This window comes from Pleurodeles waltl, chromosome 1_2, assembly GCF_031143425.1.
Source record: "Pleurodeles waltl isolate 20211129_DDA chromosome 1_2, aPleWal1.hap1.20221129, whole genome shotgun sequence".
In the NCBI taxonomy this organism is placed as follows: domain Eukaryota; kingdom Metazoa; phylum Chordata; class Amphibia; order Caudata; family Salamandridae; genus Pleurodeles; species Pleurodeles waltl.
Window position 1 is genome coordinate 99,861,129 of NC_090437.1, and position 27,519 is coordinate 99,888,647.

The window sequence follows — 27,519 nt, forward strand, 5'->3', positions numbered from 1 at the left end:
ACAAACATAAAGTCGTACTACGAACTGACCCTAAATTTCTTCCTAAAGTAGTATCACCTTTTCCTATCAAACAAACAGTGGAACTACCAGTCTTCTTCCCACAGCCAGATTCTGTGGCAGAACGAGCCCTACATACATTAGACATTAAAAGAGCTCTAATGTACTACATAGATAGAACAAAATCATTCAGAAAAACTAAACAGCTATTGGTAGCTTTTCAAAAACCTCATACTGGTAACCCCATTTCAAAACAAGGTTTAGTAAGATGGATAGTAAGATGCATCCAAACATGTTACCTTAAAGCTGAAAGACAACTCTTAGTTGATCCTAAAGCACAATCCACAAGGAAGAAAGGTGCTACAATGGCCTTCTTAGGAAATATACCAATGGCTGAAATATGTAAGGCAGCTACTTGGTCAACACCACATACATTTACTAAACACTCTTGTGTAGATGTTTTAGCAGCACAGCTAGCCACAGTAGGTCAAGCTGTACTAAGAACATTATTTCAAACAACTTCAACTCCTACAGGCTAACCACCACTTTTATGGGAGGACTAACTGCTTTGTAGTCTATACACAGCATGTGTACCTGCAGCCACACATGCCATTGAATGGAAAATGTCACTTACCCAGTGTACATCTGTTCGTGGCATGTTCCGCTGCAGATTAACATGCACCCTCCCACCTCCCCGGGGGCCTGTAGCCGTTTAAGTTAAACAACCACTTGTACATATGTGTATATATATGGTCGATGGCATGTGTAGCTGCAGATACACATGCTGTGCACTGTTCCTGCCATCTAGTGTTGGGCTCGGAGTGTTACAAGTTGTTTTTCTTCGAAGAAGTTTTTTCGAGTCACAGGACCGAGTGACTCCTCCCTTTCGGCTCCATTGCGCATGGGCGTCGACTCCATCTTAGATTGTTTTCTTTCGGCCATCGGGTTCGGACGTGTTCCTCTTCACTCCGTAATTCAAATCGGGAAACTTACAAAATCATCGAAAATCATCAGTATTGTTTACGCTCGGGACCGGTTTAGTATCATCACATCGGCACCAACAACAAGACCGCTTCGGCGGCCCTTCAGGGCTTCCGCCTTTAACCAAGGCCTGGTCGGCCCTACCACACGCATCGTCAAAGACTAATGGACCGGACCCCCTTCTGTTTCTGTCCGAAGTGTCACGCCAAGTATCCTTATATAGACCAGCATCGGGTCTGTAACCTGTGTTTATGGCCCGAACACAGAGAGGATACTTGTGAGGCCTGCTGAGCATTTCGATCCAAAAATACCTTAAGGGATCGACACGCAAGACGACTACAGATTGCGTCGAAGCCGACACAGCATCTCAACGTCGAAGAAGAAGAGATGCGGATATCCATTCAAGGTTCGGACTCTGATGAATCCGACAGGGATCGACCTTCGACGGCGGCGCAAAAAGTGAGTACACCTGCCCCATCCCACACCCAAGATCAGAGCAAAAAACAAAAGGCCTCGGGGACGCCACTGCCGGAAGGCCATGGCTCGACCCACAGGAAATAAGGTGACCAAGTAACATCGGCACCGAAAAAGGCCAAAACATTGCCGAAGACTTCCGACTCCGGTCGAGAAACCGGCACCGACAAGATTCTGCATTGAGTGCTCGAGGCGAGCAAGCCTCGAAAGAGCCTATCGGAACCAAAAAAGACCATTTCGATGGGAATTTCGATACCAAAAAAAATGGCTTCGGAGCCGAAACGGACTTCCTACATGGAAGAGCAAGGGCTCTCTCTACAGCTCAAAGAAAGGCACAGATTTGAGCAAGAACTGGATTTAGAAGAGCATGACCAAAACTCAGCAAAGGTGAGAGATCAGAAAGACACAGGGAAGATACAAACCATCCCTCCGCTCAAGTCAAAAAGAAAACTGGCTTTTCATGAGACTGAGATGCAACCAAAAGCCAAAGTGGTTAGAGAAAGGTCACCACCCCCACATTTCTCACCACAAACGTCCCCACTTCGATCACCACAGTTGTCACCAGTGGGTACTCCAATGGCACAGTCACCCACACAAACTGGGATGACTCAAGACGATGCGGACCCCTGGGATCTATACGACCCACCAATATTAGACAACAGCCCAGAGTGTTATCCAACAAAACCTTCACCGCCAGAGGACAGTACGTCCTACACGCAGTACTGACCAGAGCAGCAACATTTCACAACGTAACAATGCACTCTGAACCGTTGGAAGATGACTTCCTGTTTAACAATCGTACCAAAGTTTGCCAATGTTACCGGGCATGCTTAAACGCGCACAGCATGTCTTCCAAGAACCTGTAAAAGGGAGAGCCATCACGCCAAGAAATATAAACCGCCCGTCAGACCCAGTGTTTATTACTCAATAGCTCCCTCCGGACTCAGTGGTTGTGGGGGCTGCAAGGAAACGGGTAAATTCACAGTTATCAGGGGATGCGCCACCCCCTGATAAGGAAAGTCATAAATTCGACGCAGCAGGGAAAAGAGTAGCATCGCAAGCAGCCAATCAGTGGCGAATTGCCAACTCACAAGCCCTACTTGCCCACTACGACAGGGCACATTGGGACGAGATGCAAGACATCATCCAGCACTTGCCCAAAGAGTACCAAAAACGTGCCCAACAAGTGGTTGAAGAAGGACAGGCCATATCAAACAACCAGATCCCCTCTGCACTATACTCTGCTCATACAGCTGCACGGTCTGTCAATACAGCAGTAACAATTAGAAGACATGCATGGCTGCGAAGTTCTGGGTTTAAACCAGAGATACAACAGGCGGTATTGAATATGCCGTTTAATCAACATCAGCTATTCGGGCCGGAAGTGGATACTGCAATAGAAAAAATGAAAAAGGACACGGACACGGCTAAAGCCGTGGGCGCGCTCTACTCCTCTCAATATAGGGGAACATTTAGGAGACCACAGTTTAGGGGAGTGTTTAGACAGCAACCATCAGAACCATCCACCTCCCAAACAAAACCCACCTACCAGTCTCAATACCAAAGAGGGGGGGTTTTGTGTTCCTACAGAGGACAGTTCCCAAGAGGAAGAGGGAAATTCCAGCCTGCTAAGCCAACCCCTAGTAAGCAGTGACTTCAATGTCACACTTCCCCAACACATATCACCGGTGGGTTGAAGATTAACCAAATACTACCACAATTGGAAACACATTACCACAGACACGTGGGTCCTATCAATTATCCAACATGGTTACTGCATAGAGTTCACAAGATTCCCTCCAGATGTTCCCCCAAGAACACGCAAAATGTCTAAACAACACTTAGACCTATTACAAATAGAGGTCCAAGCACTGCTAGCAAAAGAAGCCACAGAGCTAGTACCCTATCACCAGAAAGGAACAGGAGTTTACTCCCTGTATTTCCTTATCCCGAAAAAAGACAAAACGTTAAGGCCTATCTTAGACCTCAGAACACTGAATCTCTTCATCAAATCAGATCATTTCCACATAGTAACACTTCAGGACGTAGTCCCCTTACTAAAACAAAGGGAATACATGGCAACACTGGATCTCAAAGGTGCGTATTTTCACATACCCATCCATCCATCTCACAGGAAATACCTCAGGTTTGTAATACAAGCCAAACATTACCAATTCAAGGTGCTGCCATTCGGAATAACAGCTCCCAGGGCATTTACAAAATGTCTAGCTGTAGTAGCAGCTCATATAAGGAGACATCACATGCATGTATTCCTATATCTAGACGATTGGCTAATAAAAGCCAACACTCAACGACAATGTCACATTCACACGCAATAGATACTCTCCACAAACTAGGGTTTTCTATAAATTACCAAAAATCACATTTACAACCATCCTAAATACAGCAATACTTGGGAGCAACACTCAACACACAAAGAGCAATTGCCACTCCAAGTCCACAAAGAGTTCAGTCATTTCAGAAAATAAGATCAAGTATGCAACCAAACCAGCAATACACGGTCAGGTTTGTGATGAAACTACTAGGCATGATGTCCTCATGCATAGCTATTGTCCCAAATGCAAAGCTACACATGCAGCTCTTACAACAGTGCCTAGCAAAACAGTGGACGCAGGCACAGGGTCAGCTTCAAGATCTAGTGTTGATAGACCGCCAAACACACTCTTCGCTTCAATGGTGGAACCCTGTAAATTTAAACAAGGGGCGGCCTTTTCAAGACCCAGTGCCTCATGCCATTATCACAACAGACGCCTCCATGATTGGGTGGGGAGCACACCTCAACAATCACAGCATACAAGGTCATTGGGACAGTCAACAAAAACTACTTCACATAAATCACTTAGAACTGCTAGCAGTCTTTCTAGCATTAAAAGCTTTTCAGCCCCTTCTAGCCCACAAACACATTCTTGTCGAGACAGACAATATGACAACAATGTATTACCTAAACAAACGGGGGGACACACTCGTCACAGCTGTGTCTCTTAGCACAAAAAAATTGGCATTGGGCAATTCACAACAACATTAAAAAACGAAAGTTCTTCCCTGACGCGTTTCGGCTGACAGCACAGCCTTCATCATTTATTGCGGAAGCTCTCCGCCTTCATAGCACCGAGGCCGCCCTATTTTTAGATTATGGCTCTCAGCGGAAAAAACTTTTGACGGCGATTATGTGTGTAGGAGCCAGGTCTGCCTGAATTCACAATCAAAGCATTTAAAGAAACTAAGGGTACGGAGATACTGACCGAGGAAAATGAAAATATATTGCTTGTACATGTGGAATCAGGAAAGGGAAGTGAGGAAGAAACGTATCTAATTCACTGGTGCTCAGCGTTTGGAGGGCACTGAGGTGAAATGGAAGCCATCGACAATCCTTAAAGCATGCATGAGGCCAATAAATAAGGAGCAGCTGCAGTGTGTTCATGAAATAATATTCAAAGACAGGGTTTAAATATATAAGAAGGAGTTCTTTGCTAAGTAATAAGTAAGTGTGCTTTGATTTAAAAAGACTTTCACACTACAGCGCAAATGAAATTAAGTGCACCCATGCTGAAAAGAGCCATTGTGACTTTAAGACTATGATATAGAAGGATGGCTAATTTCATCACGTAGTTATTTCCAATTTGGAAAACGATGTACCTATGATGAAGGCTGTGCTGTTAGCCGAAAGGTGTCAGGGAAGAACTTTCGTTTTTTAATGATGCAAATGAAATAAAGTGCCCTACAACGCTGTTTTACTGGCCCGGTGCACTTCTTCTTGTGGAGAAAGTTCTGGGATTTATTGCGAAGGCTCTCCGCCTTCATAGCACCAAGGCCGCCATATTTTTAGATCATGGCTCTCAGCGGAGAAAACTTTTGACAGCGATTATGTGTGTAGGAGCCAGGTCTGCCTGAATTCACAATCAAAGCATTTAAAGAAACTAAGGGTACAGAGATGCCGACCGAGGAAAATTAAAATATATTGTTTGTACATGTGGAATCAGGAAAGGGAAGTGAAGAAGAAACTTATCTAATTCACTGGTTCTCAGTGTTTGGAGGGCACGGAGGTGAAATGGAAGCCATCAACAATCCTTAAAGCATGCATGAGGCCAATAAATAAGGAGTAGCTGCAGTGTGTTCATGAAATAATATTCAAAGACACGGTTTAAATATATACGAAGGAGTTTGTTGTTAAGTAATAAGTAAGTGTGCTTTGATTTTAAAAGACTCTCACACTGCAGCGCAAATGAAATTAAGTGCACTCATTGCTGAAAAGAGACATTGTGATTTTAAGATTATGATATATAAGGATGGGTAATTTCATCACGTGGTTATTTAAAATTTGGAAAGAGCCTTTCGGAGCCGAGGCCAACCACCACAATGGGCATTTCAGTGCTGAGAAAGCCAGCTTCGGAGCCGAAAAAGACCTCTTATACAGAGGAACATGGGCTCTCCAAACAGCTGAAGGAAAGGCACAGGTTTGAAGAGGAGCTGGACATTGAAGAATTTGACCAAACTCAAGCAAGAATACAGATCCATAAGGATACGGGGAAAAATCAAACTGCCTCTCCTCTCAAATTTAAAAGAAAGTTGGCTTTTCAACCACAAACAGAGACTGAGACTGAACAGCCAAGAGCTAAAGTGGCAAGAGAGAAATCACCAACTCTCCATTTCTCTCCAGAAATATCGCCACCACATTCACCACAAAGGACAGGGTCACCAAGTGGCACACCCACTGCACAGTCACCCACACATACTGTGCAAACACAGGATGATGTAGATCCATGAGACCTCTACGATCCCCCTGTCTCGGACAATAGCCCTGAGTGCTACCCCTCAAAACCATCTCCACCAGAGGATAGCACCTCCTATACCCAAGTCTTGGCTAGGGCTGCAACATTACATAATGTCAGTATGCATTCGGAACCATTGGACTTCCTCTTCAATACCCTGGCTTCCACGCATGCGTCATACCAAAGTCTGCCTATGCTACCAGGCATGCTTAAGCATGCACAGCAAGTGTTTCAAGAACCAGTTAAGGGAAGAGCCATCACTCAGAGGGTGGAAAAAAAGTACAAACCACCCCGTCGGACCCAGTGTTCATTACGCAGCAGCTCCCACCAGACTCCGTAGGGGTTGGTGCCGCAAGGAAACATGCAAACTCGCAATCATCCGGAGATGCACCACCCCCTTATAAAGAAAGTCGCAAGTTTGATGCAGCGGGGAAAAGAGTGGCGTCGCAAGCTGCCAACCAATGGCGTATTGCAAATTTGCAGGCCCTCCTTGTCATTACAACCAAGCTCACTGGGATGAAATGAATGACATCATTCAGCATCTACCTAAAGAGTATCAGAAACGGGATCAACAAGTGGTAGAGGAAGGGCAAGCCATCTCCAACAATCAGATTCGTTCGGCACTGGACTCCGCTGACACTGCCGCAAGAACTGTAAACACGGCAGTCATAATCAGGAGACATACTTGGTTACGAAGCTCAGAATTCAAACCTAAGATACAGCAGGCAGTGTTAAACATGCCATTTAATCAACAGCAACTGTTTGGGCCGGAAGTGGACACAGCCATCGAAAAGATGAAGAAGGACACTGACACAGCCAAGGCCACGGGTGCTCTCTATTCTTCCCAGTATAGAGGGACATTTAGAAAACCACAATTTAGGGGAAATTTTAGACAGAAACCTTCAGAGACATCCACCTCTCAGGCAAAACCCACCTACCAGTCCCAATACCAGAGAGGTGGGGTTTTGTGGATCATTCAAGGGACAATTCCCAAGATGAAGGGGAAAGTTTCAGCCTACCACGTAGGTCCCCAGTAACAAACAGTGACTCCAGTGTCACTCTTCCCCAACACACATCACCAGTAGGGGGAAGATTAACACTCTACCACAAACATTGGTCAGACATAACAACGGACACATGGGTTCTATCAATTATCCAACATGGTTACTGCATAGAGTTCACACATTTCCCTCCAGATGTTCCCCCAGAGCGCACAAACTGTCGGCACAACATCTAGAACTGTTACAAATAGAGGTACAAGCACTATTAACAAAACAAGCCATAGAACTAGTACCTCACCACCAAAAAGCAACAGGGGTTTATTCACTATATTTCCTAATTCCCAGAAAAGACAAAACACTAAGACCAATTTTAGATCTCAGGACACTAAACCTCTTCATCAAATCAGAACATTTCCACATGGTCACACTACAAGATGTAGTTCCCTTACTAAAACATGGAGAATACATGGCAAAACTGGATCTAAAAGATGCGTATTTCCATATACCCGTCCATCCATCTCATAGAAAATACCTCAGATTTGTCATGCTGGGCAAGCATTACCAATTCAAGGTACTGCCCTTCGGGATAACAACAGCGCCCAGAGTATTTACAAAACGCCTCGCGGTAGTAGCAGCTCATATAAGGAGACATCACATGCACGTATTCCCATATCTCGACGATTGGCTAATAAAAGCCAACACTGGTGTCAAAAACACACGCAATATGTAATAGATACCCTACACAAACTAGGCTTCTCTATAAACTCCCAAAAATATCACCTGCAACCATCACAACTACAACAATACTTGGGAGCAACACTCAACACACAAAGAGCAATTGCCACGCCAAGCCCACAGAGTGTTCAATCATTTCAAACTGTGGTGTCAAACATACAACCAAATCACCAGTTCACAGTCAGATTTGTCATGAAACTCCTAGGCATGATGGCCTCATGCATCGCTATTATCCCAAACGCACGGCTGCACATGCAGCCTTACAGCAGTGCCTAGCAAAACAATGGACGCAGGCACAGGGTCAACTTCAGGATCTAGTGTTGATAGACCCCCAAACACACTTTTCACTTCAATGGTGGAACCCTGTAAATTTAAACAAAGGGCGGCCATTTCAATACCAGGTGCCTCACGCCATTCTTACAACAGATGCTTTGATGATTGGGTGTTGAGCACACCAACAATCACAATATACAAGGACAGTGGGACAATCAACAAAAACAACTACACATAAATCACTTAGAACTACTAGCAGTCTCCCTAGCACTAAAAGCCTTTCAACCCCTTCTAGTCCACAAACACATTCTTGTCAAAACAGACAATATGACAACAATGTACTATCTAAACAAACGGGGGGACACTCATCACAACTATGCATCACAGCGCAAAAAAATTGGCATTGGGCAATTCACAACAACATCCACCTGATAGCGCAATACATACCAGGCATTCACAATCAGTTAGCCGACAATCTCAGTCGAGATCACCAGTAAATTCACGAGTGGGAAATAAATCCCCAGATTTTACAAGATTACTTTTACAGCTGGGGAACACCAGGCATAGATCTGTTCGCAACAAAACAAAACGCGAAATGCCAAAACTTTGCGTCCAGGTACCCACACCCTCAGACCAAGGGCAATGCTCTACGGATCAGCTGGTCAGGGATATTTGCTTACGCTTTTCCCCCTCTCCCGCTCATTCCTTATCTGGTCAACAAACTGAGTCAAAACAAACTCAAATAATACTTATAGCACCAACATGGGCTCGCCAACCGTGGTACACCACACTGTTGGACTTATCAGTAGTACCCCACATCAAACTACCAAACAGACCAGATCTGTTAACACAACACAAACAACAGATCAGACACCCGAATCCAGCATCGCTCAACCTAGCAATCTGGCTCCTGAAGTCTTAGAATTTGGCTATCTAAACCTTTCAAATGAGTGTATGGAAGTCATTAAACAGGCAAGAAAACCCACAACAAGGCGTTGTTATGCTAAAAAGGTTTGTTTTCTACTGCCAAGCAAACCAAATCACACTGTTAGATGCCTCCATACAGAACATTGTGAGTTATCTACTACACCTACAAAAAACAAATTTCGCTTTTTCTTCCATCAAAATTCATCTCACTGCAATCTCTGCTTACCTGCAGATTAAACATACAAAGTCACTTTTTAGAATCCCAGTTATTAAAGCCTTTATGGAAGGACTAAAAAGGATCATACCTCCAAGAACCCCACCAGTACCCTCGTGGAATCTTAATATTGTACTTACACGACTCATGGGCCCACCTTTTGAACCCATGCATTCTTGCCAAATTCAATTCTTAACTTGGAAGGTAGCATTTCTAATAGCCATCACTTCACTACGAAGAGTTAGCGAAATACCGGCGTTCACTATCGAAGAACCATTTATACAAGTACACAAACATAAAGTGGTTCTCCGCACAAATCCAAACTTTCTGCCAAAAGTCATTTCACTGTTTCATTTAAACCAAACTGTACAGCTCCAAGTCTTCTTCCCACAGCCAGACTCCGTAGCAGAGAGAGCACTGCATACATTAGACATTAAAAGAGCACTAATGTATTATATAGACAGAACAAAACCATTTCGTAAAACTAAGCAATTGTTCGTTGCTTTCCAAATACCCCATGCTGGTAATCCTATACCCAAACAGGGCATAGCCAGATGGATAGTCAAATGCATACAAACTTGTTACCTCAAAGCTAAAAGAGAGTTACCCATTACACCAAAGGCACACTCCACTAGAAAGAAAGGAGCAACAATGGCCTTTCTAGGTAACATACCAATAACAGAGATTTGCAAGGCAGCCACTTGGTCTACACCTCATACGTTTACCAAACACTACTGTGTAGATGTGCTAGCAACACAACAAGCCACAGTAGGACAGGCTGTACTAAGAACATTATTTCAAACTACTTCAACTCCTGCAGGCTGACCACCGCTTTGGGGAGGATTACTGCTTTGTAGTCTATGCACAGCATGTGTATCTGCAGCTACACATGCCACTGAATGGAAAATGTCACTTACCCAGTGTACATCTGTTCGTGGCATGTTCTGCTGCAGATTCACATGCCCCCTCACTCACCCCTTTCCCCCCCCCCCCCCCAAAACACACACACACACACTCTTCGGGAGCCTGTAGCCATTTAAGTTGCAATTAAAAATTGTATATATGTAAATAAACATTCCTTTAACACAAACTATGTACGTACATATCTATTCTATTGCATGGACATCTTTAGTATTCTCATTCTACCACTCCTACCTCACCCTGTGCGGGAAAACAATCTAAGATGGAATCGATGCCCATGCGCAATGGAGCCAAAAGGGTGGAGTCACTCGGTCCCATGACTCGAAAAGGCTTCTTCAAAGGAAAAACAACTTGTAACACTCCGAGCCCAACACTAGATGACATACGTATGCACAGCATATGAATCTGCAGCGTAACATGCCACATGAACAGATGTACACTGGGTAAGTGACATTTTCCATATATATATATATATATATATATATATATATATATATATATATATATATATATATATAAAATATAGATTATTATTTTTCCAAGGTATTTAGATGTTTTTAGGAAGAGTAAATCTTTAACATCCTAAATGCAGTTACCTTTTAATATTCTGTCCTTAATATTCTAATATCACAATATTCTGGGGGCTGATATGTAGTGGTTCGACTAGTATTTGGAAATGAATGCACCCACAGAGCACAGCTTTAATGCTTGGTCATAGCGGAGGGCCATGCCACACTAAAAATATACTGCTGACTATGGGCATGCCGACTAGTCTCGATAATGAGATATATGGAACGTTAGTACACAAATGGTCCCTAAACCTTGGTTCGAAGACCATCCACGGTCCGAAAATTTACAAAAATAAACAAATCAATTGGCTTCAGTTAGCTTTTTCACCCACCATTGATTTTGAGTCCACAGGCTCAGACTGGAGGCGGCGGACCTGAGTTCTCTGAGTAGTTAGCCACAAGAGAAACATTTCTCTTGCAGCTGCTGTTACTTCTGGTTATCCTGAAAGCCTACATAATGTAGCAGACTGACCCCTAGTTCTAAATTAAGGCATGAAAGTGTGTTTGTCACAAATATATTGATTATGTCATTGGCAAAATTCCTTGGTATGTATACAAATATTCCAGCCTAGCTTGCACAGTAGAACAATTTTCCCCATTGTTAAAAAGGAGGCCTCCTTTAGAGGTGTCTCAGATTTGCTTGGAGATCTTGGATGAGAAAATACATTAACTCTGGCCAGCAGTCTTGTCAAGGTGGGAGGTGCCTCATCAGAGGAAGTCTTATGCCATATCTTTGATGGCTGTCTCTGAGTGGAGTCTCTGATGCAACACAAATGCACAGGAGACACAATCCAGTAAGGTCACCCTCTGTGCCACCCCGCTCCAGACTTTTTCGTTGGCAAAGGGGCAGACTTCTACACGTTCTGACCAGTGCTGACAATTAAACTGTTACTTTCCACAAATTGTGCCTCTGGTGTTCCAGTATCACATAGAGGTACCTATAACTAAACTGAGATGCACTGTTCCAAAAGAAAAGACTCTGTTCTACCAATTAGAGTAGGGGTCTGTAGGAAGTTGGCTTTGTATGTACTATTTCAAAGTAAGAAATAGCATGCACAGAGTCCAACGGTTCCCCTTAGAGGTAAGATAGTGGCAAGAAGAGATAACTCTAATGCTCTATTTTGTGATAGTGTGGTCGAGCAGTAGGCTTATCAGAGGGTAGTGTTAAGCATTTGTTGTACACACACAGGCAATAAATGAGGAACACACACTCAAAGACAATTCCAGGCCAATAGGTTTTTGTATAGAAAAATATATTTTCTTAGTTTATTTTAAGAACCACAGGTTCAAGATTTACAAACAATTCCTTAAATGAAAGGTATTTCACTCAGGTATCTTAAGAACTTTGAATCATCACAATAGCATGTACAGTTTTGGCAAAAAATGGCAATAAGCTATTTTAAAATTGGACACTGCAAAATTCAAAAGTTCCTGGGGGAGGTAAGTATTGGTTAGTTACACATGTAAGTAAAGCACTTACAGGGTTCAAAGTTGGGTCCAAGGTAGCCCACCGTTGGGGGTTCAGGGCAACCCCAAAGTTACCACACCAGCAGCTCAGGGCTGGTCAGGTGCAGAGGTCAAAGTGGTGCCCAAAACGCATATGCTTCAATGGAGATAGGGGTGCCCCGGTTCTAGTCTGCCAACAGGTAAGTACCTGCGACTTCGGAGGGCAGACCAGGGGGGTTTTGTAGGGCACCGGGGGGACACAAGTCAGCACAGAAAGTACACCCTAAGCGGCACAGGGGAGGCCGGGTGCAGAGTGCAAACAGGCATCGGGTTCGTAATAGGTTTCAGTGGGAGACCCAGGGGTCTCTTCAGCGATGCAGGCAAGGGGGGGGGGGGCTCCTCAGGGTAGCCACCACCTGGGCTAGGGAGAGGGCCTCCTGGGGGTCACTCCTGCACTGGAAGTCGGATCCTTCAGGTCCTGGGGCTGTGGGTGCAGTGTGTTTACCAGGCATCGGGTTCTTTGAAGCAGGCAGTCGCGGTCAGGGGGAGCCTCTGGATTCTCTCTGCAGGCAGCGCTGTGGGGGATCAGGGGGGTCTACTCACGGGCTCGCAGTCGCCGGGGAGTCCTCCCTGTAGTGTTGGTTTTCTGCAGGTTGAGCCGGGGGCGTCAGGTGCAGAGTGGAAAGTCTCACGCTTCTGGTGGGAAACGTGTGGTCTTTAAAAGTTGCTTCTTTGTTGCAAAGTTGCAGTTTCTTTGGAACAGGGCCGCTGTCCTCAGGAGTTCTTGGTCCTTTTAGATGCAGGGTAGTCCTCTGAGGCTTCAGAGGTCGCTGGACCCTGGGGGACGCGTCGCTGTTGCAGTTTTTCTTGAAGTGGGGAGACAGGCTGGTAGGGCTGGGGCCAAAGCAGTTGGTGTCTCCGTTTTATCTGCAGGGCTTCAGGTCAGCAGTCCTTCTTCGTCTACAGGTTGCAGGAATCTATCTTCCTAGGTTCAGGGGGGCCCTAAATACTAAATTTAGGGGTGTGTCTTGGTCTGGAGGGTTAGTGGCCAATGGCTACTAGCCCTGAGGGTGGCTACACGCTTTTGTGCCTCATCCCTGAGGGGAGGGGGGCACATCCCTAATCCTATTGGGGGATTCCTCCATCTGCAAGATGGAGGATTTCTAAAAGTCAGAGTCACCTCAGCTCAGGACACCTTAGGGGTTGTCCTGACTGGCCACTGACTCCTCCTTGTTTTTCTCATTATCTCCTCCGGCCTTGCCGCCAAAAGTGGGGCCGTGGCCGGAGGGGGCGGGCATCTCCACTAGCTGGGATGCCCTGTGGCGCTGTAACAAAGGGGGTGAGCCTTTGAGGCTCACTGCCAGGTGTTACAGTTCCTGCAGGGGGAGGTGAGAAGCACCTCCACCCAGTACAGGCTTTGTTACTAGCCACAGAGTGACAAAGGCACTCTCCCCATGTGGCCAGCAACATATCTGGTGTGTGGCAGGCTGGCAAAACTAGTCAGCCCACACTGGAAGTCGGGTATGTTTTCCGGGGGCATCTCTAAGATGCGATCTGGGTATATTTCACAATAAAATGTACACTGGCATCAGTGTGCATTTATTGTGCTGAGAAGTTTGATACCAAACTTCCCAGTTTTCAGTGTAGCCATTATGGTGCTGTGAAGTTTGTGTATGACAGACTCCCAGACCATATACTCTTATGGCTACCCTGCATTTAAAATGTCTAAGGTTCTGCTTAGACACTGTAGGGGCATAGTGCTCATGCACCTATGCCCTCACCTGTGGTATAGTGCACCCTGCCTTAGGGCTTGTAAGGCCTGCTAGAGGGGTGACTTACCTATGCCATAGGTAGTGTGAGTTTGGCATGGCACTCTGAGGGGAGTGCCATGTCGACTTAGTCATTTTCTCCCCACCAGCACACACAGGCTGGCAAGCAGTGTGTATGTGCTGAGTGAGGGGTCCCCAGGGTGGCATAAGACATGCTGCAGCCCTTAGAGACATTCCCTGGCATCAGGGCCTTTGGTACCAGGGGTACCAGTTACAAGGGACTTACCTGGATGCCAGGGTGTGCCAATTGTGGAGACAAAGGTACAGTTTTAGGGAAAGAACACTGGTGCTGGGGCCTGGTTAGCAGGACTCAGCACACTTTCAAATCATAACTTGGCATCAGCAAAGGCAAAAAGTCAGGGGGTAACCATGCCAAGGAGGCATTTCCTTACAGGGTCTTCTTACTCCCCACATGCATTAGCCTTGCAGGAACACTCACCATTAGGTGACATTCTTCATCATCGGGCCATGCTCCTCGTCAGGCCAGCATTGCAATCCCTGGCAGGCCCTGCTAGAGGGCTCTTTGCCAAAGATCTTTTTAAGAAAAATGCCAGTAGTGAATGGATGTGAGAGGGGCTGGAACAAAAACACTAAAATTGGCTACTGGTGACCAAGATGACTATCTTCAATGTAACCTGACACTTATGCCAAGATTCAAAACAGAAAATGGGAAAGCACAGAGTATAATGATCTGGTTCCCTACCAAATAATGAATATGTGTCTACTGCTCCAATTAGAGGTGTAGGTGTTGGGGAACTGTGTGTGGGTATTTCCTACACTACAGAACTGCTGGTCATGATTCAACATGTTTCTCACCTAAAGAGGTCTCATGGATCTGGTGGCGATTCATGAAGACCCATTATTGTGCCTAAACCTCACTAAAAGCGTAAAAATACTCTTATTTCTGGTGTAAGAAATCACTAAAATCTTACATTGGAGTTGTATGTTTCTGAATACAGGGGCCTAATTGAACAAAGCAAACCAAAGCATGTTAAGGTAATTAATGAATAAGCCCATACTTGTGAGCACATCTTTCGCCCTAAAAACAAGTGTTTATGGTGTAAGTGGAAACAACATGCCATATTCATGCTCAACGTGGGGTAAAGTGAACATGTATTCATGCTTAAAACAGAAGTGGAGCGCTCCCCACCGAGTTATTCTTAACCTCCTAGATCAGGTATATGGGCCCCTTGGGGATGGCATGGATGCTAGCTCTTCCTCTATCAAGACAATCTCACAAACATGGTTGTAGATAACATGAAAATGGTTATCTATTTGCCTACGGTCCTCATGCCTAGACAACATTGAATTCACAGCATCTAGATATTTGTGGAGTATGTAAGATCGTAAAGGGTAGATCAATGACAGAATACCTATGTCAAAATCATGTTGGTTGGCTTCTGTCCTGGGCAACGCTAAACTCACCTCTTCTGTGAATTTAAGGAATATGTGAGGTTTTAAGTGGTAGGTCTGAGACAAAATGCCTAAACTTTAATCATGTTGGTTGGATGCTGCCCCACATGACAGTTCCCACCAATCTGGACTTTAATCATAAAGACAAATACCATTCGTCATCAAAAATAGTAGTATTCCTACTAGAGATAAAGTATGGGCTATGTTTGTCCACATTTCAGTGTATTAAATCCGTAGCAGGTCTCATCTACACTACACTGTGTTATTACATACTTGTCAACGCTCCTTGTTGACATGGTTTCCTATCTGTGGTCATCAATCGTTAAGTTACCAATACAATATCGCTGATTTATCTACAGGATAATCTGACCATGAAATTGCGATCATTGGTAGTTAAATCTCAAAATATGGCTTCAGTTTGGTGATCGTCAGTAGTCAAATCGCTTCTAATATGCCCTCAATTTGACAGCTCCGCCATCTTATGATAAACATATACGATGAAAAAATATAAACCTGACCCACTTAAGTGTGGTTTCAAAGTTGTGATCATTGATCTAAAGAAAAAGGGAGGACCCATTTAATTCCCCTGAGTTAGGGCGAGTTGATATGACTTCGTAAATAACTCTTAGTAGTTAAAAAGCAGGTTCCTGATACACCCCAGTATTCAGGCTTCTTATTAGCGATAGTTTTAATAGAAAACCCAGTCCCGAAATCACTCCCAGAGACCCTCAGATTTGACAGCTCCCGCCTTCTTCTAATCAGTGTTTACAAGGACAATGTGTGCCCTCAGATTGGGTCATACCTAGCAACACACATTAACTAGTGTAACAGCCCCCACCAAGTTAGTCCTCCTGTCAGTAAGGAGGGCTCCAATGTCGCCCCCGGACAACCGATATCAGGCCGCTTATGCCTCTTTGTCATCAAAATGTCATATTCCCTAAAAAACGATAATCCCCAAAGCATGCTGGTATGCAAAAAAAAAAGTTTGACAGCCCCACGAAGCATTCCTTTGCAGAGCGAGAAAGCGTTAACCTCGCCGCTTAGGAGCCCATCAGGTCGCTTTTTACACCGAAGCGTGCCTCAAGTTGTTGTACCATAGTAAATAAATCTGCTACTCGTTTGCTTTAAGCGTGCCGTAGTCAGTACCACCTAATCTGTATACAAGCTCCCCGGAATGAGTTGGAGCTGGAAAGGGCCGGTTTCAATCCCCATACAGGCGGGGAATAGGAAGTCCTTGGAATTAAAGAAAGGACCCAAAAGTAAACTAAATATGGTAGTCATCTTAGAGTGTAGTTCCATGTGGAAGGAGAGGCCCTAGAACTTGAAAAGGTGTCTGAACAGGTTGAATTCAATGGAACAATGGCGGCCATCTTTAAATGTATCTTTAAGGAGGCTATTAATGCAACGGAATCTATGGTTCAAGAAAAGAAACACATCCACATGTCATTTACCATGTTTGTAGCAAACAGTTCCGGGGAGCAACTATAGTCCTTGTGTATAATCATGGGACTTCAACAGATGGATGCACTGCACTCTTTCTGGTAAATTAGATGCATGGATCTGCCAGTGACAACTATTAACGTCTGCAATTCTATGATGTTACTAATGAATTAAGAGGTACCTTCATGTTTAAGGACTTCTCTAGACTTCCAGTGTGACATTTGTTTTGAACAACCCACCTCACTGCTGTATCATTAATCACTAGACAAGTTACCACATCCCCAAGGGGTGGAGAGGAGAAGCTGGCATGGGAGCTCAGCAGATGTGCAACCTTTCCTCAAACCTATTTGCTGTACTCCTCTAGCTTGCACCTCTGCTAGCTTGTACTTGAACCACAGACATTTCAACCAGGGTTGTTTACCATTTTTTAGTCTGAAGTCAATGTCATTTAATTGTTCTGGCAAGGAAGGGAATGATTTCAAAGCAAGTATGGACCAGATGATTAGCCTTATATAAGCTAACTTTTGCACATTAAAAGTATGGCACAGGTCGGTATCTTCACAAAGTAAATGTGTTGTCACTTTGACCTTTTGCTGTGGTAATTTGTCACTGATTGTGAGTAGTGAGAGGATGTTTATCTAAAATGCTGCCCTTTTGTAGTAGGCCTCCTGCTTGCAGTGTCCCACAAACTTGCCTACCTTGTGGTACAAACAATCCGTGTGCCAGTGATCTCAGATAATGAGACAACATAATCTTCTAGCAGGAACCAGTGATACTTGGCCCCTAAGGCAAAATCGTATCATCTATATGTGTGCAGAAACTCATAATTGTTGGAGGGAAAATTGTTCTCATTGCTCCTTCTCGTTGCAGTTGGCTTCACACTTGTGATGATATGTGACCTTTAGTCATAGAAGGAAGATATGTTGTCTTTCCATCATACCTAGCATTATTGCTTTTGACTGCTCGTTTCCTGAGCGCATTTGTAGTGGTCTATTCAGAGTGAATGGAGATAAATATGCCAAAAGATAGGCATCCTGGAAATACTGCTTTTCAACCACAAGAGGCAATGATCTTGGAACAGAAATGAGCACCTTCTTAATCTCTTACAGAGCCTAAACTCTGCTGCATTTTTTGCTTTTGCAGTTTCTTTCCGAGACCGCACTTCAAAACAAATTAAAAATGAAGGCTATACACTTGAAACAATCTTCTACGTCTTTGCTATATAAAATCTTACTTTATAAAACAAGCATTGATATGTTTTCAATTTTTGCACATTAAACCAAGTTTTGACATTTTCCCTTTGACCACAATTGGTAAGTGCCTAAAGCTGACATTCCGTTGCGCCTCACATTTATGATTGGTTTGTTACTTACACATTTTTCCTAACAAAGCGGCTAGGGCGATCTAAGTTCTTTTGTGCATCTTTTTAGGTTACAGTCTACCAAACAGTGCAGTTGTCTAGTTTGCTAAATACAGCTTGGGCACATTCAGAAAGCTGGCCTAGAAGTGCATACTGCCCGTTGCTTGCCATTGGCTTTGTGGTTTGTAACTCATATTTTCTTGCTTTCGATTTGCTGGCTTTATTTGTTTTAGGCTGTCCAGCTTGAGTTCATACCATCCCTTTCCCAAACCTTATTTAAGATATCCTTCGGAGTGCTCCCTTTCTGTAAACAGGTTTGTAACTGTTGTTCTTATCTCGGCACATTTGCTGTGCATGCAGAGACTGAGCTCAAAGGTCAGACGCTGTCTTCCGAGAGCGCTTGTTTACTTTTCTTTCTCTGACTTCAAAGTGAGAGTATTTATATGTCAATCTGGCTGGATACGGAGGGTAAGAAAGTTTTTTTCTAGCACACATTTAAATGAACTGTGTAAGTATTTCAGGATATATCGGAATTAGGAACACAAATGAAGCACATTTTTGTTATTTCTAAAGTGTTTTGGAAACAAACACTTTAATATGATCAAAACAATTATTACTCTAGATGATGCAATTTCCACACATCGTTGTGGATTTTATAGTTTAATTACTAAAACTGTATGTCTGTGCAAATGTAATGGTCATTTTAATTGAAAATGTGTTGTCTATAAAGGCAGTATACAACAACACCACAAATATCCCACTCTTTGTCACTCCACTCTACTCTACACCACTCAACACTACTGCACTCTACTCTGCACCACTCAACACCACTGCACTCTACTCTGCACCACTCCACTTTACACTAATCCACACCACTGCACTCTGCACCACTCCGTGCTATTACTCCTTCTCTGCCCTATACCACTCTACTCTGTGCCAATGCACTCTTCACCTCTCTACTCTACACCACTGCACTCTTTGCCGCCCCAGTCTAGGCCACACCAATCTTCTCTGAACAACTCTATTCTACGCCATTGTACTCTACACAACACTGCACTCTGTGTCACTGCACTCTACACCAATGCACTTTACTCTGTAACACTCAATTCTATGGCCATGCAGTCTACGCCAATCCTCTGTACGCTGTTCTAATCTACTCTGCACTACTGCACTGTACGCCACTGCACTCTACACCAATTTACTGTGCACCGTTGCACTCTGCCAGTCTACGCCACTTCACTCCACCCTGAAATAATCCTTACCACTTTACTCAACTCTGCTCTTAAGCACTACACTCTATGCCAATCCACATCTCACAATTACACTCTATGCTACTGCACTCTACTCTGCATCACTGTACTCTACTCCACGTCTCTCTACACCACTGCACTCTGACACTGTACTCTGCAACACTGCACTCTCCTCACTGGCTTCTCCTCCACTCTACTCTGCACTACTCCAATTTCTGCTGCTGACCTCTCTGCCACTCTACTCTACTCCACTGCACTCTGTGCCACTCCACTCTGGAACGATACTCTACTCTGCACCACGCTATGCTACTCTGCTCTGCACCACTCTACGCCACTTTCCTCAATGCCACTTGACTCTACTCTGCACTCTGCTACTGCACTTTATGCCACTCGACTCAATTCTACGCCTCTTCCCTCTGCATCACTCAACTCTACGCCACTCCAGGCAGCACCACTCCTCTGCACGATTACATGACTGCACTCTACTGTGCACCGCTCTAATCCACGCATCTGCATTCTATGCCACTGCATTGTACACCGCTGAATTCAGTGTAACTGCACTCTACGCCACTTTGCTCTGCAACACTGTACACTAATGCAGTCTGCATCAGTCCACTCGACTCTGCCACTGCAGTGTATGTCACTGTACACAACTCCACACTTTGCCACTCCAATACACAACACTCTATTCTTTGCCATTCCATTCTACCACACTCCACGCCACTCTCCTCTACATCACTAACTTTCAGCCATGCTGAACAGCAGCCACGATGATGTACAACATGGTTAAAACACATCGGCAAAGCCAATAGCTCTTGGATAGGTGAGACCTTTTGGCTTTACCAGTGGTTGTTTGTTTTACTGGTTATTCATCACCTCAGGATTTCATTCGACACAGCTACCTAGATGGAGATGTTTTTAAATATGCTTTGTTACGTACTGTTGAACCTTGCTTTGCCTTGGAATTTGGTTTGCTTCCTGACCCAGAAATCAGTATTGTCCAAATCTGAATGCTCCCTTTCCACAGTTACTGAATGCCCACTATACTGCTTGCTCAGATGATGATAATAAGAATATGAGTAGGAGAAAGTTTATTGGGAAGCTCCTCACTCAGTAAACGATGTGGGAAGGCTCCACGGTACCCTTCGTTTTGTACGGTCTGACAGCTTTCTTCTCTTCCTATAAGGCTCCTAGAACATCAAGTTCCAGGGTTCTTGTTCATTCTTCAGGCAGTCATCTTTTATGCATATGGTGGTGCTTTTCCGACTCATTCATTCTTAGTAGATGTGGGCTTTCTGCTTTTTTTTTGTTACACTGTAACTGTTAAACTCAGTTCCTCACTTTGTTTCCCTTATCACATAGTTTCACGAGAATGCTGCCCCTGTACTTTGGTCTCCAAATTACTCTACTGCACTTTGTGTGCCATTCTACTGTCCATGGACCAGGAAGGGCACTTCATGGTCAGATGCGGAGCTTCCTTCCCACCAACCCTTGTATATAGCGGAAAATAATCCTGGTCTCTGCGTAAACTTCATATTTCTGTCTACTACTTAGTCATTACGCACCGTTTTCTACTTAGTATTATTCAGTACTAGGACAATAGTTCATCATTTTTGCTTTTGGGTCCAAGTAATAACATACCAAATGTTTCCACTGTTGTGCATGTCTTGACTGACACCTCAAGTGTTATTGGAAACACAGAATGGTGATTGTAAATTGATATTTTTCTCCAGGACCCTTACCAAAGACGTTTGATGATTTCTGGCGAATGGTGTGGGAACAAAACGTTCTAGTTATTGTAATGACAACAAGGTAAGCAAATCAGTATTGCACTTAACATCCATCATATCTCCTGCTGGTGACTATAACAACTATAGCAAAACGCTGATTTTGTTTTTCTTTCCTTCAGAGTTGTAGAAAGAGGTAGGATAAAGTGTGGGCAGTACTGGCCACTTGACGCTGGAAAAAGTGAAGATTTTGGGCACTTTATTGTTAGAAACATTCATATAGAACTTTTTCAAGATTTCAAGCTTACTCACTTGGACTTGTACAGTAAACAAGTAAGAAATATTTGTTAGAGTGGTCTTTTGCGCCGTTTAACTGTTGTCAATGTTGATTGTTCTTATGTGTCAACTGCTGTGTTATAATACACACTCCTCAGAGTCAGTGGTCCTGTACGAGAAAATGTACTGGCAGTGTTTAGTTCCCTGCATTTCAGAATCTTATATCCCACATCACTGCTCATTGTGACAGAGATTAAGACAGTGGAAAGTTTTAAGATAGGATGAGCCAACAAAGTCTTACATACTCTGACTGTTTTTCTTTCTAATGTTTCCTGTGACTATTGTTGTACATTTATGCGCACTTACGAATGTTTTTTTTCTGTGATCTTGAACTAGGACAGAAATGTTTCTTGAACTCTGTCGAATGCAGTGTTTGCTCTTTTTTTAAAACCAGTATTTCGGTAACATTCAATGCAAAATTGAACAAAAGTAATGGAAAACCTGGTATTTTCACCACACTATAAAAATCGTTTCCAGTATACAGCAAACATTGAAGTATGTGTACAGGCCTAACAAATGGGAAGTAAATTTGAATTCATAACAAGGTTTTTGCAGTGTATTTGCGTTCATCTTTTCACTGCACTTCCTTTTTTTTCATTCGTAGCCTTTTCTCTGCACCATTGCTGTACCCAGAGGAACGTCTCTCTTTCTGTGTCAATTTTTTCACCCATAACGTTATGAATGGTGCAAAATTGTGTGCATTGTCAGCAGTTAGTGCAATTTAATCAACTGTCTTCAAAACTTACTGAGTCTTGGGGGACTTCCACTATCACCAAACGGGTCACATAACTCCAATAGCATAGAAGGATGAATGCATATGGTTCTGATGGATACTTCTTCCCACATCTACCTCACCCTGTGAATATCCTTCAGGCACCACACAGGATCCTCTAGCTATTTTTTACTGGACAGTAGTTATAAAGCTTCACCAGATTCACCATTTGGCTTCAACAATAACTCCAACCACCAAATGTTATCTCATTTTTGTAGGTTTGGTGCCATCCAATGTGCAGGCACCAGTTTGTGTTTTTTAGTGCCTCACCCATACGATCAAGTTTTCTCACCGTGTTTAGGAAATACATTTCTCCACTTTTCAACACAGGTTGTTACGTGTTGCCTTATAAATATTTAGAGCTTAGAATCAGAAGTTTTCCTCATTACAGCCACGTGGGCATGTGGTGTACCCAAAAGCCATCAGGCAGCAGGAGGCCAGGCTGTTCTTGTTCTAAGCCCGAAATTACATAGCTAAGCATTACTATCCCCACCCCCCACCACCCCCTCCACCCTACCCCAGGGAGGTTACCTGAAAGATAATGAGCTTCCAAACGATCTTGCCACAGAAACACAAAAAGTGCTATTTGGAAGGAGAAATCCTCTGTTTCCTAAAAGAATTGCAAAAACAAAAAGATGATGGATGGAATGCTTGAATTGATCTCAGCCACTGGCACTCGCTTAGGGCCGCATCCCAATCCATCATTATTTGCCCACCATGACATCCTAGTTTGGACCCAGCCATATGAAAATCAGTCTTGACCCTGCTCCTCATGGAACAGTCCAGCCTGAACTGCCAGGCCAGACCCTCCCTGAACCAGAACACAAGCAACCTACAACCAGTTTCGGCCTAGTTAAGGCTGTTCAGCCAGGTATAGATAGTTCGAGTGACACAGTTTGCTCGAGGCCCATGTCTGGGCATACCAGATGCACTTTGGGCAGCAAATGCAAAAAAAAACAATATGATCGATGCTTGAATTAATCACAGGCAATCGCTCGGGCCTGCATTCCAGTTATATAAACTGCTATCATATATGGCCCAAACATCTTGTTAAATTCATGTTAAAAAGCATGTGGGAATGCATGGGTGGTGTATCAAGTGGAATAGAAAACAAATTAACTTGGTTTAGAGACATCTGTACAATGCAGCAATGTAAAAACAGTAATGATGAGCCTTCATGTGGTCCAAAAAAGGTAGGTTCGATGGCAGGTGTGGCTGTAAATACACATGCCTTGCATGCTCCTGCAATCTAGTGTTTGGGTTTGTAGTTTTGAAAGTTTTTTTTTTTTTCGAAGAAGCATTTTTGAGCCACTGGATCGAGTGACTTCTCCTGCTCGCTGATATTGACCATGGACGTTGATCGCGTTTTTCTACTCTTGTGCTCGTCTCACTCCGTAGGTCCGAAATCCGACCGAACATCCTCCTAGGGTGTCTTTGTCCCGTGGCACTGACCAGTATTCCGTGCTGATGGAACAAACGCCATTTCGACTCTGTCCTCTGTGCCACTCCGAGTTCATGCACACCTACCAACACCTGGTGTGTAACCTGTGCCTCTCCCTGACCATCAACAAGCCACCTGTGACGCCTGCAGATCCTTCCGGTCGACAAAGACACTTCAAGACCGGAGACCCCGGAAGACACTCTGGACATCTTCTGGGAGGAGCACGCCCAGGAGGAACCAGAACAGTAGGAGGCATTTTCCATCCAGGGCTCCAACTCTGACATCCAGTCGGATAATGAAAGACACAAGGTGACATTGGCGTAACCTGTGAGTACAGTGGCCCATCCTGCCACCGCCAAGACATCCAAAAAGCCTGTTACTAAGGTCTCCTGACCGCCACTGCCAACAGGCCATGGCTGGCTCTGAAAACCAGGCTCTGATGCCATTCCTTCCAGCTCAGCACTGAAACCTGCCAAGACACCGTCTTCAGCATCGACCTCCTCCTCTTCGATCCGAGACGTCGTGGCCATTTCCATCTGAACCTCGGCACCAACAACTTTGGCTCCGGGGCCAGCTTCTACACTGGTCTCTACTCTGACAAAAGGGCACCAACCAAAAGCTTTGGTCTCAAAATCCAGGGACTCTATCTCTTTGGAGCCGAAAGACTCTGGCCAATCCTCAGCCACACCTTCCCCTGCTGAACCAATTTTGGAGACCATGGATGCTTGTTAGCACGGCCTCCATATCCAGGAGGGTACAGGGTGCATCATTGCTTCTCCCCCTATTACTTTTAAACGCGAACTCATTTTTCAGGAGGCCCTGGACACGTCCCCTCCTCCATAGACGGCCACGGATAAGGCTGCAAGTATACACAAGCCTTTTCTTCCTCCTCCTCCTTCAACTTCACCACATGCTTCTCTTGCACACCCTTTCCCCTCATTCGCCTGCCTCTCCTATTGCAGTAGATTTTACACCACAGGATTCCCGCTATTCAAGGGGGGTTATTTAGGTGGGACAGAACAGGACCCAGGTCCTTAGGATACATGTGACCCTGATCCTATGTTATCAACAGACCCAGATCTATAACCCGCACGACCCTCACCACCAGCGTATGCTACATCCTGTCAGCAGATGACAGCCCGAGCAGCCGCTTTTCACAATGTCGAGCTTCACAGGTACCCAATTGAACAGGACTTTCTATCTGATACACTAACACCCACACATAGGGATATCCAGTTCCTCCCCCTGCTCCCTGGCATGCTTCGTCATGCAGACAAAATCTTTAAGGAACCAGTTCACTCTAGGGTTATCACCACTAGAGTTGACAAAAAATACAAACCTGCTCCTTCTGATCCACCATACATAAAGTCCAACGTCTCCCCAGGTTCCATTGTAGCTAACTGCCACACGTAGACGAACCAATAGTCAGGCCACAGGGGACTCTCCTTCCCTACACAAAGAGAGTAAAAAGATAGACGCTGCGGGTAAGAGGATGACTGCCCAAGCTGCCAATCACTGGCGCATCGCCACCTCACAAGCCCTACTTGTAAGAGATTATCAGGCTCACTGGGATAAGACGGGTTTGCTCCTCCAATATCTCCCAGAAGAGCTCCGCTAAAGGGGACAGCAGATTGTCGCAGAAGAAGAATCAGTAACAACTGTTAGATGTGCCCTTGATGCTGAGGACACCGCTGTACGTGGTATCAACACTAGCGTCCTTGTAAGGAGACTTGCCTGGCTTTGATGCTCTGGTTTTAAACCTGAGGTGCAACAAACAGTGCTAAACATACTCTTTGATACGGAGCACCTTTTTGGCCTTCAAGTGGACTCCACCCTTGAAAAGCTGAAAAAAATTCTGATACCGCAAAGGCCAGGGGTGCTTTACAGTCCCCTTCCCAAGCAGGTACTTTTTGTCACCCCACATTCAGAAGTGGTTACAAACCAACATCCTGAGAGGCCTACACCTGTCAGACCAGGCAGCCTTCAAGCTCCTACTCATTTGGCTTCTATAGGGGCACCTATAGAGGTAACATCATGTGAGGTAGAGGTAAGAGTGCCACCACCCGCACCTCTACATCAACCTTTGAACAGTGACTCCTTAGGTCCCCAGCCCCACTCCACCCCCGTTCCACACCTGGCGGGGGTCGACTTCAAGATTTCCATACACAATGGTTTAACATCACATCGGACCAGTGGGTCCTCTCCATTATCCAACATGGTTAAGGTTTGGAGCACATTACCCCTCCTCCAAACATTCCTCCCACTCTCACAGGCTATCTCTCGAATATCTTCTTCTCAAACAAGAAGTACAATCCCTTCTTCTCAAAGGGGCAATCGAGCCAGTTTCGCTACATCACCAAGGAACAGGAGTGTACTCTCTGTACTTCCTCATTCCCAGAGAAGATGGGACACTCAGGCCCATTCTGGACCTATGGCCCTTAAACCAACATATTATTTTAGAACACTTTGACATGGCCAGTCTTCAAGACGTCCTTCCTCTCTTACAACAGGGTGTTTTCATGACTGCCCTCGATCTCAAGGACGCTAACTTCTATATGCTTATCCACTCTGCACACCGCAAATATCTCAGATTCGTAATTAGGGGAAATCACTATTAATTCAAAGTTCTTCCCTTCAGGGTCACCATGGCTTCCAGGGTCTTCACAAAGTGCTTTGTAGTAGTGGCAGCAGATCTCAGGAGGCAAAACATAAACCTGTTCCCTTACCCACGCATCTAGCTCATTAAAGCAGCACGTTGGCACAATGCCAATGCTCTCAGACAATGTGGAAATGGGCTCTCAAACATCACATACACCTAGTGGCAGAGTATCTCCCAGGATTGGACAGCAACTTTGCAGACATGCTCAGCAGCATACAGCAACAAGTCCACTAATAGGAATTCATTCCCCCCACCCCCCAAGTCCTTCAAACATACTTCCGAAAGAGTGGCACACCTCAGATAGATCTTTTCACCACAGCAAAAAACACAAAATGCAAAAACTTCACCTCCAGGTACCCTCATCCCCTATCCACGGGCAGTGCTCTTTAGATGAATTGGGTACGGATATTTGCCTACACTTTTCCTCCTCTCCCTCTCATTCCATTTCTAGTGCAATAGATCAGGCAATCGACTCTCAACATGATCCTTGTAGCTCCCACATGAGCACGCCAGCCCTGGTTCACAAAACGATTGGATCTCTCAGTAGTTCCCCACGAGAAGCTTCCCAACAAGGAAGATCTTCTTACTCAAAGCCAAGGTCAGGTCAAGCATCCAGACCACAAATCACTCAACCATGTGATATGGCTCCTGAGGTCATAGAGTTTGGTTACCCAGACCTCCTTGCATTAAGCATGGACATCCTCAGAGAAGCTTGTAAACCCACTACCAGAGCATGTTATGCTGCAAAGTGGAAATGCTTTGTTTGCTGCTGTCAACCTAAACACATTAATCCCATGAAAGCTACTGTCCGAGACATTGTCTGCTACTTGCTTCATCTACAGAAAGCTAATGTTCGGTGGCATGTGTAGCTGCAGATACACATGCTGTGCATAGTCCGCCGTCTGGTGTTGGGTCGGAGTGTTACAAGTTGTTTTTCTTCGAAGAAGTCTTTTCGAGTCACGAG

General features: G+C 44.6%; 1 protein-coding gene across 8 annotated transcripts in view; it reads left to right on the plus strand.

Annotated features, from left to right (window-relative positions):
* The window catches only part of LOC138297158 (tyrosine-protein phosphatase non-receptor type 9-like), a 766,145-nt gene that overhangs the window by 631,212 nt on the left and 107,414 nt on the right, over window positions 1-27,519 (plus strand). For all 8 annotated transcript variants that reach the window (XM_069236649.1, XM_069236659.1, XM_069236681.1 and 5 more), the window contains 2 exons: window positions 21,354-21,432; window positions 21,530-21,680. In XM_069236649.1, coding sequence (XP_069092750.1) covers window positions 21,354-21,432; window positions 21,530-21,680 — 230 coding nt within the window. The remainder of the gene's footprint in view (window positions 1-21,353; window positions 21,433-21,529; window positions 21,681-27,519) is intronic.